The 17,894-nt window shown below is 32.1% G+C and overlaps 1 protein-coding gene across 2 annotated transcripts; it reads right to left on the bottom strand.

Moving 5' to 3' along the window:
- Nucleotides 1–3,960: 3,960 nt before the first annotated feature.
- On the bottom strand, nt 3,961–12,506 carry LOC111015971 (SNF2 domain-containing protein CLASSY 1). 2 transcript variants are annotated; one of them, XM_022291186.2, is made up of 8 exons: nt 12,262–12,506; nt 11,839–11,969; nt 11,378–11,490; nt 10,530–10,783; nt 8,286–9,695; nt 8,043–8,189; nt 5,861–7,802; nt 3,961–4,304 (listed from the first exon to the last, which is right to left on the bottom strand). In XM_022291186.2, the coding sequence occupies exons 3-7, from the start codon at nt 11,430–11,432 to the stop codon at nt 5,874–5,876; spliced, it is 3,795 nt and encodes a 1,264-aa protein (XP_022146878.2). In that variant the 5' UTR covers nt 11,433–11,490; nt 11,839–11,969; nt 12,262–12,506; the 3' UTR covers nt 3,961–4,304; nt 5,861–5,873. The 2 variants fall into 2 exon arrangements, with proteins under 2 accessions (XP_022146878.2, XP_022146879.2); XM_022291187.2 differs by lacking the exon at nt 11,839–11,969.
- Between the last annotated feature and the right edge of the window lie 5,388 nt (nt 12,507–17,894).

The following is a 17,894-nucleotide window of genomic DNA, read 5'->3' as shown; positions in this document are numbered from 1 at the left end:
AGTTTTTTAGAAAAGTAAAATTATTTCATTTTCTATATTTATCTCTTCTACTTGTAAACAGTTTAATAGTGATCAGTAAAAGAAAAGATGGGTGGATAATCATCTAAATATTTTTCAACAAGATACATATCATTTTCCTAAGATTTGGCATGTTGATCCTTTTTCCTGTTTGGTCAACTGTTTGTGTGAAATGATGTTTAATTTATTATATTTATGATATATAACTTTTAATTCTCAACTGAAGTACACAACTTGATATAAAGACGTAGGAAATTAAAGTGTCGTACACCATGTGGTGATCTCGAATCTATATCATTTTGAAGGAAAAAGAAAAAAAAAAAACCTTAGATTATTTGTTAACGGTACGATAAAGGACAGTGGAATATCGACAATTCAGTCTATAGTTTGAGGTCTAGTAGAACAAGCGAAATGCCTAGAAGGAGAGAAAAGTTTACCTGAATAAAAGCAGACTCTCGAATGTGTCTAATTAAAAGTGGACAGATAGAGATGACTACTATTTGATGGGAGACATGATACTTCTTTATCTAAGGAGAGAATATTGTTGGAACGTGGAAAATAACCTTACATTAGTTAAAAGGTGAAGAATAGTACAATATCCTGTTGACATAAAAAATGTCTTTTAAGTAAATCCAAAGGTAAAACCAAGCAAATTTAGACTCCCGAAGATTAAAAAAAAAAATTTATATTCATAATTTAGTTGAATTCAATATATATTAAGATTTAAAGAACTAAACCTTGATTTGTTTTTTCTTTTTACAAATGGAAGAGAAGCACGTTATCTCATATTTCTTCAAACAAAGAAGAGAAACCCCTTCGTAGAATATTAGTCATTTGTCATTTTGATAACAAAGGGAGTCAAAGATTAATTTTTTTTTCCGAGTATAACATGTATGGGATAGAGGGAATCAAACTCACGACTTTCTAGTGGAACATAAATGCTTTAATCCGCTTAGCTATGCGAAGGTCAGTAGAGAGATAGAAAATGAACATGTTGGTACCCTTTTACAAGAAAGGGGAAGCTTAACTAGATCACTTGCATTTATTAATTCTATTACATTGCTCATCAACTTAGCAAAACAAGAGATAGAGAGAGAGAGATGATTATTTATAAGGATTGGTTGTATTTGAGGTCATGTTTGGGAGTCATAAATTTTTGCAATTGTTTTGCCTCAGCTGGTATCCTGGTTTTCAATCCCTCAAACCCATAGTTTTAGTTTTAGTTTTTGGCCAAATCTCTCTCTCTCTCTCTATGAGTAGTATTCAATGCACCATATTATATGTATGTATTAAATTTGATTTTGTTTGAAGATGGTAGGTTTTGGTACTGAAGCCAAATACCTTAATCTAAGTATAGGAGAGAGGGTATGGATAGAGAATTATGGTGCTTTTTGTCGATATACTTTCGACCAAAAATTTAAATGTCGATGTTGATGAAAATATCGAGATCTCAATTTCATGGAAATATCGATCGAAATATTGATAAAATATCGATGTCGATGAATATTTATGTCAAAGTTAGAAATATCAAAAAATCGTAAAAATATATTTAAATTAACAAATAAGTGTTTTCATATTTCTAAATTAGTTAAAAATAATTAATATTAATATTATGTATATATTAGTGACATTTTCAACAAAATGCTAAATCGATGGTGAATGAAGAAGATTGATACAGAAATGAAAAGAGGGTAGTCTCTTCTTCTCTTCTCTTCTGTGTTTTATTTTTTGGAGAAAAATATTTTCTTTGTTAAAAAATATTATCGTATTTTTTTGTATTGGTGATTATTTGGAAGAGAATGACAGTTAAAACTCATAATAGAAATGAAATTCATTGACAAATTTCATCTAAAACGATTTTTACCAATTTTTTAATTTATAGCTAGTTAAATAATTTTGATGGCTAGTTTTTCACTCAACTAACAATCCACTTAGTTGAAAATAGATGTTCTAATAGATTTTTTTAGTTGAAGAAACACAAGTATAGATCACTTCAACTATAATTCAACTTTATATTTCTTTTATTTTTTTACTGCAAGGAGCCAATAAGTTAAATGAAAATAGGGAGGGTATAAAGTGCGCCTTTCAACAAATTTTTAAAAAATGAAGTCACCATGTGGCACACATACGTGTTTATTCCATCGATAGCTGGAAATGACATCAGGGATAAATTTCTAAGCTACCAAAATTATATAGTAACCCAAAAAAAAAAAAAAGTAAATTACAAAAATACCCTTAAGTTCAACCTAGAGTGTTAAAATGTGTGTTGAATAATAATTTGATGCTAACCAATCCTTACCTATCTCCTTATTGACCACTATTAAATTTTCTACATGTACGAGATAGAAATGAAGAGAAAGAGATACTTTTCTCTTTTTAAAAAAATTAAAAAATTGTCAAATTTTGAGTGGTGGTTAACATGAAGACAGGTGGTGACCAGCCAGCACCCAAATATTGTTCGTAAAACATTTACGTTATGTAAAAAGGCAAAAGGCTGGCACCAACCCACCCTTTTATAAGGTCTCATGTTTATACGTTGAGGTTAGGTGGGATCATGTACTTTACTAGTGGTTTGTCCTAGACCAAATAGTGGGAATTGTTCCATATAAAGTAGTTTAATACACACTATATCTTTTTAATACAATAAATTAGGAGTACAACAGTTTGAACTTCTAATCTCAAGGAAATGAGTAGATTTCATTTATCGAGCTAAACACATATTAGCTGATACACACTATGTTATGAATATGGTAATATTCATACTTATAATGCTTTTTGTAATATTGGTGACCTCTCACTAAATGCCCATGCCCATGTTGTGCTCCTTTGATATATAATAGGTTAAAAGAGATGCATTTTAGTCTCTAATATTTTGGTATTTTTTTCAATTTAATTCTTAATGTTTAAAAATTTTCAACTTAATCGCCCCTTATGTTTTAATATTTTTCAATTTAGTCTATCACCATTATTTAACTGGTGAAGATTTAGAGGAGAGGAGAGAAAAAAAAGTTTCTGATTCCTCAACATTCCTAAGAAAATGGTAGAAATTTATAGCTTTTTCTAACCTTTTTTCTTCCCTCTAAATTTCTGTCAATTCACTAACTATTAATTATATACCATAATGTAAGTTTATTGTCAGCCAATTTTATTATTCACCAACAACGAAACAGACTAAATTGAAATTATTTGATACTTACAATGTGAAAGAGAGCGACTCTAAGGTTGAAGCAAGAAGAAAAACTACTAAACTATAGTCATGTTTTACGCTCATTTACTTCTTAAGAGCAACGAATTGTGTGGCCTCTAATGAAATGCACACATGTTTAATGTTGTCTTTTAATTGTACCTAAATTAGTATAAGTGAATTTAATTAGTAAATAAATGACATAATTAGTATGAGTATATCGTTGGTTGGAAAAGATTCTATCTATATATATATATATATATATAATTACCAATTGAGTCCTTTGTAGTTTGAGTTTAGTTTTAGTTTGATCCCTATGATTTAATAGTCTGATCAATTTAATCTCATACTTTGGTTAAACCTCACAAATTAAACCTCCTTAAATCATTTTTCTTACTTAAAATACAACTAACACTCAATAGAAAAGAAAATACTAGTTCATTTCTACATGATATGGCAACACTAACAAAAAGGACTAATATTGTAATAAAATTTTCAGGACCATTGTAAATAGGCTATATCTTCATGATTTATTATAGCATTTATTATAACTAATAAACATTATAAAAATTCTACTTGGTCAGAGATAGGTGTCATAACCATTTGAACTATGTTTGGTTTAACTCTATTGTGGTGTTTTCAGCCAGCTATTGTATCTTTTTTTTTCCTTCCTGTCTATTTGTGAGATTTAACTAAATACAAAATCAAATTGAAACTTCCAAGACAATAAGAATTAGTCACGGGTAAAAACACCTATGTCCGACACCAAAAGGTCGTGAATTCAAATCCCCCATTCCACACATTAAAAGGAAAAAAAATTAAAAACCAAATTGAAGAGATTATGATCTTCGTGTTTGGTAAGAAATTGTGTCATACATAAAAAGAAGGGGATGCAAGTTTAAATTCCCACGATCTAATGAATCATCTACATCTTAGAATACATTAATTTGCAAAGTACGCAAAACTTACGTCCAAACTTTGAGTTTCTATAAAATAAATTACAATTTATTACCTGAACGTACCTCAACTGATTAAGGCATATATCATCAATTGGTTAAGGCATATATCATCGATCAAAAGGTCGGAGATTTGAATCTCCACCCTGCATTGTTGTTTAAAAAAGAAAAAGATAGTAGTTTATTAAACGGACCTAAAAGGTAGAAATTCGTCGCCACCATGTTAATGGCCATTAAAGGCTAAAATTAATTAGTGCAACCAACCCAACATCGTAATTAATGTAAAAACGCTAGATGATTTTGTTATAAGTAAACTATCTACATATTAGAAGGGAGAAAATTTAAATGCAATGGAATAATATATTCGAATACTAACTAGTTAAGACATTACTTACCTCCCGAAAAGTTGGTGATTCAAATCCTCCCCTCCTAAGAAAACCTATTCAAATGTAATTCTGACAAGATTGAATTGAAAATTACTCCTTTTACCTCCATCCTTACCCGCTAACTTTAGTGGTTTAGCGGTTAAGATATGTCGAAGGTTTGAACCCTCGCTTCTCAGAAAAAGAAAGAGAAAAAAATTTCATCTCCACCCTTAAGCTAAAGCATAAAAATGAATCTTACTGATTGTTTCTATTTCTAATCAAAGACCTGTAAAGCTAACTAATTAAATTTAAGAGACAAACAATATCCAAAGCTTTAACCCCCCATTAGAATCTGTCAAGCAATTAAGAAGCTTAAAGTATACTATTTTCACTACATCTGAACTTTTTTCTTAGATATTGTGGGTTGAGGCCAAAAAAAATAAGTGAGGGAATCCATAGCGAAATGCCCAGATAAATGAAACCTTTCTTAGAGGATTGAAAAAGAGCCAAATACCTTGATTATACAAAACAGTCCATTAGGATATTAACTATTTTTTAATGTTTGTCACTTATTCACAAGTCCATAATCACATAAGAACAAGTTCAGTTCCAAAAAGAAAAAAAAAACAGATCATGTAATAAAAAAAATGAAAAAAAAAAAGTTTAATTACATTCTTACCTAAATTTAGTTTTGGCTAATCTAAGCATAGCTAAACTAGTTAAAGCATATATTCTCAACCGTCGGAAATTCGAATACCATATTCTCCGCATGTTATTAAACTCAAAAGAAATAATAATAAAATTATTATAATTATAATAATAACCTTAGTTTTAGTTTGGTTATATGCTTTTAAAACCTGTCTCCATTTCACTAAAATAAAATATTATGTCATGAAATCTAAAAACTATTAAGAGAAAAATAACTTCCATAAACGATTATCTAAACATAATTATGATACTTTTTTATTTGTTCTTTAAACAAAAAAACACTCAATCCGAAGTTTTCAAACAAATCACATTTTCATGTCCTCTCTAAAAAAAAGTGTGCCTAGTGCCACAACCAATATGCCCATCAAAATTCTCACATATATCTCCAGCTGTTTGTGATTAGCAATATGGTTTAGATAATGGTGCATCAAATAACAGAGAAAACAAGCAATTATGCAGTAAAATTCAAAATTGCAAATATAAAAACGATTATTAGTAAAGAAAAACACAACTTTTCATCTTATTATATACAAACATCTACGTAATAAACATGAGGGTGGGAGGAGCAGTCATTATTTCATACATATAACATAAGAGAAAGAAGAGAAAAAGAGAGGTATTTAACATACCTTTATATGGAGGCTAATCCTTTTCTCTGATCACAGTAGACGCCTTCTCATTTTTCATAATCATATGGAACGATTTGACTCGATCTTCCTCGACCATCTCTCTCAAAACTTCGTCTTCAATTTTTTCTGCTTGCCATTTAGAAGGATCCTCCACAAACGCCTCACTGAAAATCATACTTGACACCCATTCCTTCCATGTAGTCCTCTTGTACTTGTCTTCTTCTAGTGTGCCAGTTACCAGTAGTTGATAGACATACACAACCTTAAGTTGGCCGGGGCGAAAAGCCCGAGCAATTGCCTGCTTTGTCTTTGAAGGATTCCACTCGGAATCCAATAGGATGACTCGTGAAGCTGCCGTCAGACTAATGCCTTCTGCACATGCAGTAATTGAAGCAAGCAAGACTTTGGATGGCCCCCCTGGATCTTCAAACTTATCCATCACTTTTCCACGTTCAAATAGCTCAAGGTCGCCAGTGAGCGCCAGAATCTCCCGGCCCTTTTTCCACCTAAAGACGTTCTCGAACAGCTCGATGAATAGTTTGACGGGTGCAATGTTGTGGCAGAAGATCAGGATTTTTTCCTTCTTGACGACACGATACACAAGATTCAGAACAAACATCACCTTTGACCCTTTCCTCAAATCGAATTTGTACTTTTCTAGCTCCATCAGTTCCTTCTCACTGAAAAATTTGCTGGCACAAACTGCAGTTTTTACTAACCAAGGATGTATTGAACCAAGAGTTATGAGGAGTTCTAATTCAAGTGGATATCCAGGGAATTTAGCCATTATCTTGTGCAGTTTATTCAAAATTTGTTGCTGTATATCAGTTGTGTTCATTAGTAAGGTGTAAATTTGTAAACCAGGAAGGGCCTCATTACCTCCGCCTTCATAAACATCAATAAACCCACTTGTGATATTCCTTAACATGTTTAAACCTTTCTTCCTGTCTTCTTCATCGCCCGCATCGATTTTCCTAGCTATCTTGTCCAAAAAGAATTTCCTCGCCCGAGCTTCCTGCAAGTGCGGAGCTTTTCTTTTTTTCCTCTTGAATTTTGGGTCCAGTTTCTTCAACACTTCATTCACAAACTTAGGTCTTGCCAAGCAAAGAGTATTGAAATATTCACAGAAGTTATTTTGAAACAATGTACCTGAGAGGAGTATTCTGAGGTCCGTTTCGACTTTCATCAAAACCTTCCTCAGCCTGGACTTAGTACTCCTGGGGTTATGCCCTTCATCCAGTATTAGAATACCGGGGCTTTGGCGCAAAACTTTGGCCATGTACTTTCTGTGTGCAAACTTTGCATCTTCCCTCATTAGTGTAAGAAATGATGTATAGCCCATAACAAGAACACTTGGATGTGCATGCCATTTCTTTATCTTTTCCAAGCAATCCAAGATGTGCATGACATCATCTGTAGGCCTTGGTCCTCCTGCAAATGCCACTGGTTTGGAATTCGACCTGAACACTCGGTAAGTTCTACGACCATGTATTAGATGAATTGGTACAGGAACTTCCCACTTAATAAATTCTTTGTACCATGTATAAAGAGTTGTCTTTGGAGCAAGGACAAGCGGCCTTTTCCCCGGGAATAGTTTCAAGTAACTAACAAGAAATGAGATGATCAGAAAGGTTTTTCCAGCTCCTGGTGTATGAGATATCACACAACCGCCTATTTTACGAGAAGCTTGATCCATGAGAGCTGGAACCAGAGAACCAGCAACATTTTTCCACAGGAACTCAAATGCCTTTTTCTGGTGGAGGTGTAACTTCCTTCTGAATTCAGGGATCAAGGCCCACACGTTGTCATTTTCTTCTGATAAAGGATCATCAGAAGAAGGAAGGCCACAAAAAATATTCATCTCCTCCTCTCCGTCGGTATTGTGCTCTGAATCCTTTTCTTCAATCCGTTTCTCTTCTGCATTCCAGCTCATGTGTTGCATCTATAGAGAAATAAACAAGTTGTAATATCCAAAAGGAAACACCAAGCAGAACTTGCAAAATTTTGGATCCGGCATAATATACAAGGATGAGACCATACAAAACTTAGTCGAACCATATGCAAATTACAGTTTGCACAAAAGAAAAATTAGGATTAAATGATCAATGCAGACTTCTAAAGGCTACAACCAGAATGATATCTAAAAACATTCCCGCATTCTAGAGTTTGGAATTTGACTTACAAATGGTGCTGATACATCTTTAATTTCAGTGCTGACAAAGCCACATATATGGCAGAGCATCCCAATTTCTTCATTCAACTTGAACTCATGCTGGCACCATTTGCCTGCTTGCTGTTCAGGCTCCACAGAAGTTCCATTACTAAAACCCTGCAAAATCAACTCTTTGCAATCTGAATTAGCATTATCATGAATATCCATTTAAATAGAAAGAATCTAAGGATCATTTATGTCTAATTATTTTACCTGGTTGGCCTCAATAAGGTAACTTGAGGCAAGGGATATTTCCATTTCTCTCCACAACATTTCAATCTCAGAGCCTTCTTCTTCATTCTCATTGGGGGGTAGTTCCATCTCCATCCTCTTATCCAAGCAGCTTTTGTTCTTAAATTCTTTCCATTGATCAATTATTTGTGGCTCTTCTTTTTTAATAGTGGAATCAATATTCTTCAAGAAGGAATTAATCAAATCCTTGTAAGCACCTGCACTTAAGGACCTTTTCTGCCATGGTCTTTCTTTGGGATGACCATCCTCTTTGTAACTTACGGAATGATACCTCGGCCTCTTACCTTTACTACTAGAAGCTTTTGCCCTGCAGCTACCATTCTCAAAGTCCACATCTTCAAAGTCTGAAAAGTTTCTTTTTCGTATTTTACGTTTGTTGTTTATGTAGTAATATGTGGCTGACATTTCGGTTATCTGTTTCGTATAATTACCATTACCACAATTGTTGGCCTCAGCAGGATACGGATCAGATGCAATTGGCTGTTCATCAAGTACAGGAACTATAGCAAGATGATTTTGATCTTCTATTTCATCACTCATTCCTGATTTCGTTTCCATTGATCTAATTCTGCTCTTGAAATCAGAGAGCTCATCATGCACACACGATTTATTGAAATGGTTGTTGCTTTCATTTTCAATCTTTACTTTTGAAGGACCCGCAGGTGTGCCAAAAAGGCAAGCAAGTGGTAATGACATCTCATCATCATTCCATTGCTCTGTTTTATATACCCTGGTTCCACTGTAGTCAATTTCTGATTCATCAATAGAATCGCAGCCAACAAAACGATCAGGTTGGACATTACGGCGTTTTGAACGCCTCAAGTCCATAAGATCAGTAAAGGAATGCAGTTGATTGACAAATGCATCCTCTGCAGGAGGCATCTCAATCTTATCAGAGGAATCTAGCTGATGTATTATTGGAATAAACATACCATCATCATTTCTAAAGTTTACAACGTTTAAAATCTTGTCAGAAGCTACTAAAGTGCTCTTTTGGTTACTTTCCAAAACTTGATACAAGATCTTGTTATCCACTGATCTTACATCAAAAGTGACATGTTTCAATGCTGATGTAACTACTAACCACGAAAGGTCAGACAGAAATTTTCCCAAAAGCAGTTTTGTTTTCGGTAACAGAGCGCAGTCCTCAGAGAAATCCCATCGGTAGTGTGTACCTACACAGAAGTTCTTTCTAACCTTTTGGAGTATGGATATCTGATCAATTCCCATTTCTTTGATTTCTTTACAAAGTGAACCTTTATCTGAACCAAGTGGTTTTTGATCGGCATATAATTGAACATAAAACTGGCATGAACACCCAGTTTCATGAGGCCTTCGCTCAATTGAGCTTATTTTAGCATCGATCCACACCTAAGAAAGCAATCCTGTTGATTAAGCTCCAGAAAAAGAACAAGAGTTCTCCAAATATAAATCATTCTGGAGCCAAAAACATAAATCAATTAATGTGAATGAGAACACCATTTATTTCAACTTAGTAATATTCACTAAAAATCAACTTCATTATTTTAAAAAGTTTATGATTGACATTCATTGCCATAGACCTGGCAATGAAAGAAACTCCAAATTATACAGTCTGAAATTATCTTTCTTTTCCCTCCTCTGGTGCATAATAAAAGCCATGTAAATGTTGATAGCAGAAGAAATTGCAATCTATCAAAAGATGGAGACCCGGAAAAATTGCAGTTATTTTACATGTACAAGAAACTTAAAACTTAAAGAGAGGCATAGAATGAGCCTGGAAAAGTTCCCATTGAAAAATATTTAGATAATTAGCATAACCAAAAAAATGTGATAGACCAAAACACTTCAAATTAGTCTGTACAAAGCTGTATGAAAAGGGAAAACGTAGTATTATGGAAAGCATATAAGAACTTCAAATAATGTGCCATATGGAAAGCATCAAATCCAGAATCGCAACAAAAATGATACAAAAGAACAATATAAGAGGACAAGAGGTTCCCTCTGAGAAACAAATTTGATGTTGAAGGAGTTCAACCAATTGAACAAAACAAGAAGTATTTTTATTTAGTGAACCTAAAATATTTCATCTATCAGGGCATCAATAATTGGTGAATAATTACAAAAGGCTGTGAAATAACAGCCAAGCAGTTAAGGAAATCTGACAAGTATGGGGCTAAAGTTATAAGCATTACTAGCTCAGAAAGTTGGATATAAGGAACTTACTAGCTCTGAATTCTGCACATTGGAATTCTCCAAGCTGGAAGAGGAGGAAGAGAGAACACAAACATCAACACCAGGTCGTAGAAAACAGGTGCAGTCGGATGAAGTCGCCCGTCTCGACCTAATGCGGAAGTCTGAGTAGGGACCTCTTTCCAGAATCATAAACTGCTCGTTCACTAAATGGAGGGTCATTGAACCATTCTTCATTCTTATTTTCTCCACAGCTTGCCAAGAACCACAGCACATTGCCTCGAATGCTTTCAGAAAGAAATCAGAGTATTAACTAAAAGGTTGAGCTTTAGAAATGCTGATAAAAGTCGAAGAGAAAATAGATGACATGGCCCTAATGAACTGAATGTACCGTGTTAGGCAACATTTCAATGGAATTATCTGAAATACGTTACTTAAAAGAACCGATTAGTTCTGAAATTTCAAAAGATTATCAAATCCAAACTTGAGAAGCAAAAGGGTGTGTAAATCAGAACCTCGGCGACTTGACAGTGTATGGATCAACTTTAGCAGCAACCAAGTCTTAATAGTTCTCACTATTTTAAATATCGCATGCTAGATGTTAATTATAACTAAAACAATGAAAAGAGCGATGCACTTGCTCCTTGTACTTTTGATTCATTAACTAAATTTGGATAAAATATATGAAAAACTTGAACAAAAAAAATTAATAAAAATACTAACGGAAAAAATCAACAAAGATATCGTATATAATGTTGGGTTATTGATATCTAGATCTGAGACCTCGAAATAGTCGGAGGACATATTACTACCATTGCAACATAGAGAAATGTAAAAAGAAAAAAAAAATGAGAAGAAAGCAGGAAAGAGGTAAATATTACGATAATCGTTGAATGGATGCTTGAATTCATATAAACGCCTTTTAAGTTTAACCATCTTTTATCACCCAACAGCTGAGCCGCTTCAGCAATCTCCACTAAGAAAAATAAATAATCTGCAAGATTGAACTCCCAAATGTAATTCCAAAAAAATAATAATAGAAGAAGAAGAAGAAGAAGAAGATTGCAATCCAAACCAGGACACATAATTTATTAACACTGCCCTCGGATTTGCAACGTATGAAGCGTCACAGTTACAAAAATCGTACTCAATTATGAATTGAAAAAATAATCTCCATCATATATTGAAAATACATTTTTGGTTGCAACACATTAAACATATCATTTAATTAACCCCAGCTCACGGTTATTTCAGACATAATCATAGTTTTCATTTCAAAACAAAATCCGGTGAATTAATTTTAAAAAAAATATCCTTCACTTTCACAATCATGTACACTTACAGAATTTCAGCAGAAAATGGAAAAGGACATGAAAATCGAGGTCATCTAGCTAATTCACTGCTTCACTCCTGAGAAAAACCAACCACACCCCCAGTAATAATGGAGAAGCAGTCAATAATCAATGCCGGCAGCTGGAAGCACAGCAGAAATTAGCTTCGCCAGAATCGAGAGAGACAGAGAGAGACATTAAAACTAAACAGAGAGAAAACGAATTAAAATCAAACAGACATGAGAATACTTGTAATTCGAGCTGAAAACAAACAAAATCAATCAGCAATTAACCATTTCCACTGCAAAAAACAGTCATCCTCATCATACTCCTCATTCTCATAACCATAATCATAATCATTACACAGTCGCAGTAAACACATCCAAAGAAAAATCGAGAAAGGAGAGCAAAGTAAGTCCGATCAAACTACACACCTGAGCGCAAACACAGTCCGAAGTAAAGCAGCGGCGATCAATGATCATCCACCGGCGACGGCGGAAGAACCTCCGATTTCCGAACAGAGCTGGAAATGCAATGCGAAAGCGAGAGAGAGAGAGAGTGGGAGTGAGGCGGAGCAATCCAAAGTCCAAAAGTGCGAAAAGGTTCCTCGGAATCCGTTCCATTACTTTGCATGAATGGTAAAAAAGAGAGAGAAGAGAGAGAGTAGGCCTAGGCCAGTCGCGGCAAAGGGGCAGGGGATGTAAATGAGGGAGAAGGGGGAGGGCAGTTTGGGAAATGGAGGGGTGGGAGATCAGACGGCTGTGATTGATGTGATGTGAAGTGAATCAGAGGGTCCAGATGATGAAATTGATGAGGTAAGCGTGAGAACGGGCACGTGGATCAGAAATCAGTGGCGTTGTTGGTTTTAGTTGGAATTGGTGAGGACTGAATCAGTAAGTTTGTCTCAGTTTAGTTTCTTTTTAGTTGTTTGACTTTTCCGAAGTTTGAGCCAACTTTTCACCGCTTTGTAATTTTTTTTTTCTTTTTTGCTTTTGGTTTAAAATTACCGTTTCGGTCTTCTGTACTTTTTTATCCATTCTATTTTTGTTACTGTACCCTATACGTTTAAATGCCCAAAATCAGTTACTTAGATTTTTAATAAATCTTTTGAAATAGTACACTTTTCCTATCTCTCTTAAGAAGTGATTTTTAAATATTGTTGGAGGGTAAAAACCAATATGACATATGAGTAACCGCGTCGGTTTGGTAAGCTTGATAAAATTTGTACATTTCACATAACAGGTCCGACCTACTAAAAAATGGTGATGTGTAGAAGTCTACAAGATTAACCAAATCTCTCAAGTCTCACTTGATTAAGCTAAAGCGACTTCGACCTCAAGTCCGACAGTCTTTAATCGTCCAACCTCCTGTCGAGACGGCCATGACAAACTTGTACCCCACTTCACTTATTAAAGGAACGTCATTTCTACTATTCACCTATGCAATTTTGTGTCTAGCTGATTTACTGAGCTTGAACTCTCACTAACTTAAATTTCAGTTTCCTTTTAGCAAGTCACTCCTTGAGCACATCGTTTTTCCGTAACTCACTTGAGTTTATTGGAAGCCAACCTTCGATAGTTCGATAGAATTTAGCAATATATATAACATGTTTTCTGAAAGTAATTTTAGAAAAATCACTAATAGAAACCATCGATAGGAACAAGAATAAAATTTTAAATGAATTGACTTAGCCTAAAATTTAAAATTTAAAGAAAAGAATTGCCCAATCTTTGAAGTGGGTAAGTTCATTTCTCTCTTAAATTCTCATCAATTACATTCTCATTTAGTGAATAGATACCTTTTCAAATAATTATCTTACAACTTTTGTATTTTTCTCTTACCTAATTAATTGTTTCACCATTTTATTTTTTATTTCTCTAATAAAAAATTATCACCTTTTATTAGTTGATGTTATTTTATTATAACTATTACAATTTTGTATTTAATTTACTTCACTATTATAAATTAATATCAATAAAATCATTAAAATATAATTTATTGTTATTAAATATTATAACAATATATTTTTATATTAATCATGGTCGTGCTATATAGTTCAATTTTATTTTAATTATTTATTATTTTTTAATTTTAAATAAATTGTTATAACAAAAAAATTAATAATAAAAAATTATTTTAATTAAAAGTAATATTAACACACTTTCTAGTTAATGTATTTATAATTAGCTAGAAATGAAATACGAGTATTCTAGAGTCCATGGTAACGTTTCCTTCCTTGTTTTTCGTTTTAGTTTTATTAAGAAATGTAAACATTTAGCAACTATTTATATTTTATATTTCTAATTTTTTAGAAACATTCTTAAAATTGCATAAATTGAAAAAAATCGAGTTTATTACTTTTGTTCTAGTTTTCAATTTTTTCAAGATATAAATAAAAATATCGTTTTATCATTTTTTACTTATAAAATACATAATAAATATAAAATATAATAATAACATAAAAACGTGAATATAAACCAAAAAAATAATTTTCATACAAAATTTTTCCTTTTTGAATCTATAATTTAATGGTGACCTTAATTTTTAAATAAAAAAAATATAAAAAACAAGAAATAGCTTCCAAATTCAATTGTGTTTTTCTTTATTAAAAAATAGGAAACAAAAAATAATAAAATACAAGATTACCAACCAAGTCTCAAGTTTCTTATTTCTAGTTTTTTTTCAAAACATAAATAAAGGCATTACTTTATCGGCTTAGAAAATATATAATATATATTTTTTAAAAATATATATGACAAAAAATTTCAATATTTAATTTAAAAGTTTTTTATTTTTTTAATTTAAAAAATAGAAAACCTAAAAAAAAATAGAAATGAGAAACTATATAGGTGAAAATCTTAGCATTTCTTGCTAAAAACTTTTTAAATTTTACCATTTTACCATTTACAAAAGTTATTTTTAGTACAATATGTAGGGTAAAGATTCAAATTCATAATCTCTAGGTAGAAGATAGATGTCTTAACCAGTTCAACTATGATCAGATTTACATCATCTACGTATGGTTGTAAGAGAGATATCTTAATTAGTTCATCATTTACGTATTCATATATTTTTATTTTTATTATATTTTCAATTTTCACTCACTTTTAACTTCAAAATTAGTAAAACTTGTTAGGTTCATTCTTAAATTCTAGGAGCAGCCTAATTAATTAATGTTTAAGAACATTTTAAAACGATTTTCATCATTTTATTTTTATTACCTTTTATATTAACATTTTAATAACATTTTATTCGATATAACTTTGTTATAAACATTTGTTTTAGAATATGGGATTATAATTGTTACTATTTCTCCTAATCTTTTTATCAAATAATTTAAGGGAACAAAATATATTGAGATAGTTTACAACTAATTGATTTAGTTTGTTACTTATGTCACGTTGTATTAGTGACACATGTATTTAAAAGGACATCTGTATTCGTTTATACATTTTCCTCATTCCCATCTTAATAAAATACAATTTACGATTTAAATAGTTTTATTTTAAAAAGTTTATCAATCAATTATCGACATAAAATTATACATAATTGAAATAATATGTATACTTGAATCATTATAGTTGGTGGTCAAAGGGGCACTCCACCCAAGGATCAGGTACACAATTTCCTCCGAGAACGACTTGAACTTGTAACTGACTTGGGCGTTGGAGTGTTTGTTTCCTGTGCAGGTTCACTCGAATAGCTCGGCAGCTCGTCCTCGTTAGTACAAAGCCGACCTGTGAGCTCGGTGGAAAACAACATCAATAATTATAACAAAATTCTTTAAAAAATTCAAAATACATAACTCAACGGTAATTGACATATATCTCCAACGATCAAGCGGTTATAAGTTTCTCTCCTCTGGAAAAGAAAACTGTTTTTTATAAATATTTTATTTGTTTATTTTTAGTTGTACCCTTTTGAAATAACTTTGGGCCGTGTCCAATGTCCATGGCTTCCATTGGACCTTTCAGGCCCACTGTGATTTTTAAAAATATCTGTAAAAATAATTATAGAAATAAACTTGGTAGATTTAAATTCTATTTCGCATTTTAGTCTCTAAGTCTCAACATCCAAAATATATAATTTAGGCATTGAAATTTTAAGGAAAAAATAAAAATTTTAGTTTCTCAAGTTTCAAAAGTTTTAAACTTTCAAAAATAAAATTTTATATTTGTGCTCTTTAACTTCGCCACATGATAGAGCTGATTTAATAGTCGCCTCATCTAATCTATGTGACTTCAATATATACCTATCCATATATTAATATGTACACTGGAAGATATATTATCGATATGTTAAAAGCGAAATAAATATAAAGACAAAAATGATTAATTTTCAAAAAGTTAAGAGACTAAACTAGACCTTTCAAAAACTCAATAACTAAAATAGAAAAATCATGAAAATTCAAGTCGAACTAATTGGTATTTAAGCTTTTACCACATAAAATCAAGAATTTTCTTTGAAAAACATTACAAAATAGTATTTAAGAACGAATCCAAGAAAGGAAGGCCTAGATGTGTTACCTATAAGCAGGGGACAGGACACACCATCTTCTTGCGGATTGTAAGCAAGCCAAACAAATTGGGGTTTTTTTTTAATAATGTTTTATTAAAAACTTATTTTTAAAATAATGTTTGTTTAAATAAAATTAAATAAAAAATACGTTTTTCCAAACTTATTCCAAAATAATGTTTTTGAAATGATTCCACCACATGGTCGTCTCTTGAAGTACAACGACCATGTCATTGACAGCAAAGAGACGACCATAAGACGTGGCCTTAAAACGTCACGTCTCTTAGAAACGACCATCTATTGACACGTATCTATGGTCAGAAACGACTAGTCGGATGTTAATTTTAGAAAAAAAAATATTATGTTGTATTAAATATTATGCAGTAGTTATAGAAGTAATATAATTCTTAGTGGTGTAGTGGGTGCAACACTTACCTTATCATCATTTCCATCTTGGGTTTGAGTTGGGGTTCGAGTGATGGGCGGAATAATTTCAAAAGCATTATTTTGAAAAAACACATTTTTTACGATAGGTTCGATTGCTCGTTGGTGTGTATGAAAATTTTCACACTAAAAGAGATTGTGTTAGTTGAAATTTTTTATTAGATCAATGACTCCATCCTTCTTCTCATTTCAATTTGTACGTGTCTGTAGAGAATGGAAGGGAGTTGTTCATCTTGTTGCTAGAAAGTCTCTTAGGTTGGAAATATTTTCTTATGGCTTTGTGATTTTCCTTCTTGGCTTTACTAAAAATGTGAAAGATAATCTTTTTGCTGACGTGGCCCACGAGGCTTCTTTTTGTTTGGATTAATGAAGTGCTTGTTTTAAAAACTAAAAACACAATTTTTTTAAACTCTGAGATATCAAACATGTGCCTAAGTTTTTAAAACTTTCTACTTAGAATTGAGCTTTATATCAAACTCACTCACCAAGCGTCTCTTTAGTTAAAACAATATACTTATAAAATTAGAAATTGGGGAAAAAAACCAATAAATTATATGGGTCGGTGAATTTCCAATGGTATGGTATGAATAGTATAAAGCGACGTTAATTTATTAAAAAAAGTAGATGTAGATATATTTAATTAATTTATGAAAAACAACACGAAAAAGAAAAGTAATAAAATGACAATCAAATATAATGAGCCTTAGAGTCAAATCTATAATATTATTCTCAAGTTTTTTCTTGCTTAAAATTTTAATTTATTAAAAATGCGATTAATGAAAAAAGTATAAAAACGACTTGGAAACGTGAGTCTAATCTCCTTGTTGCTAATATTCTTCAAATTTTTTTAAAATTAAAATGGAGTATTTTCTATTATTCTCTCCTTCTTTTCCTAGTCACACAATGGCTCGAAATTCAAATCTCAATTTTAGATGAGGTTATTAATGTCTTTATTAATGAGAGTATTCATAGGATGTCACCCAGTTGAAGATTGCTCAAAGTCAAACATGCTCAACTTTGAAGTTCTTACAATTGAGTTACCGAAGAGGGAGGTGTACCTTGTTAGTATAGGTGGTAACTATCCTTTCTTTTAAGCTTTTTCTTAATC

The sequence above is a fragment of the Momordica charantia genome, assembly GCF_013281855.1.
Source record: "Momordica charantia cultivar OHB3-1 chromosome 9 unlocalized genomic scaffold, Mcharantia_2.0 BLBB01000009.1, whole genome shotgun sequence".
NCBI classification, from domain to species: Eukaryota; Viridiplantae; Streptophyta; class Magnoliopsida; order Cucurbitales; family Cucurbitaceae; genus Momordica; species Momordica charantia.
The sequence above is the reverse complement of the archived record's forward strand: the minus strand, read 5'-3'. Positions and strand labels throughout refer to the sequence as shown.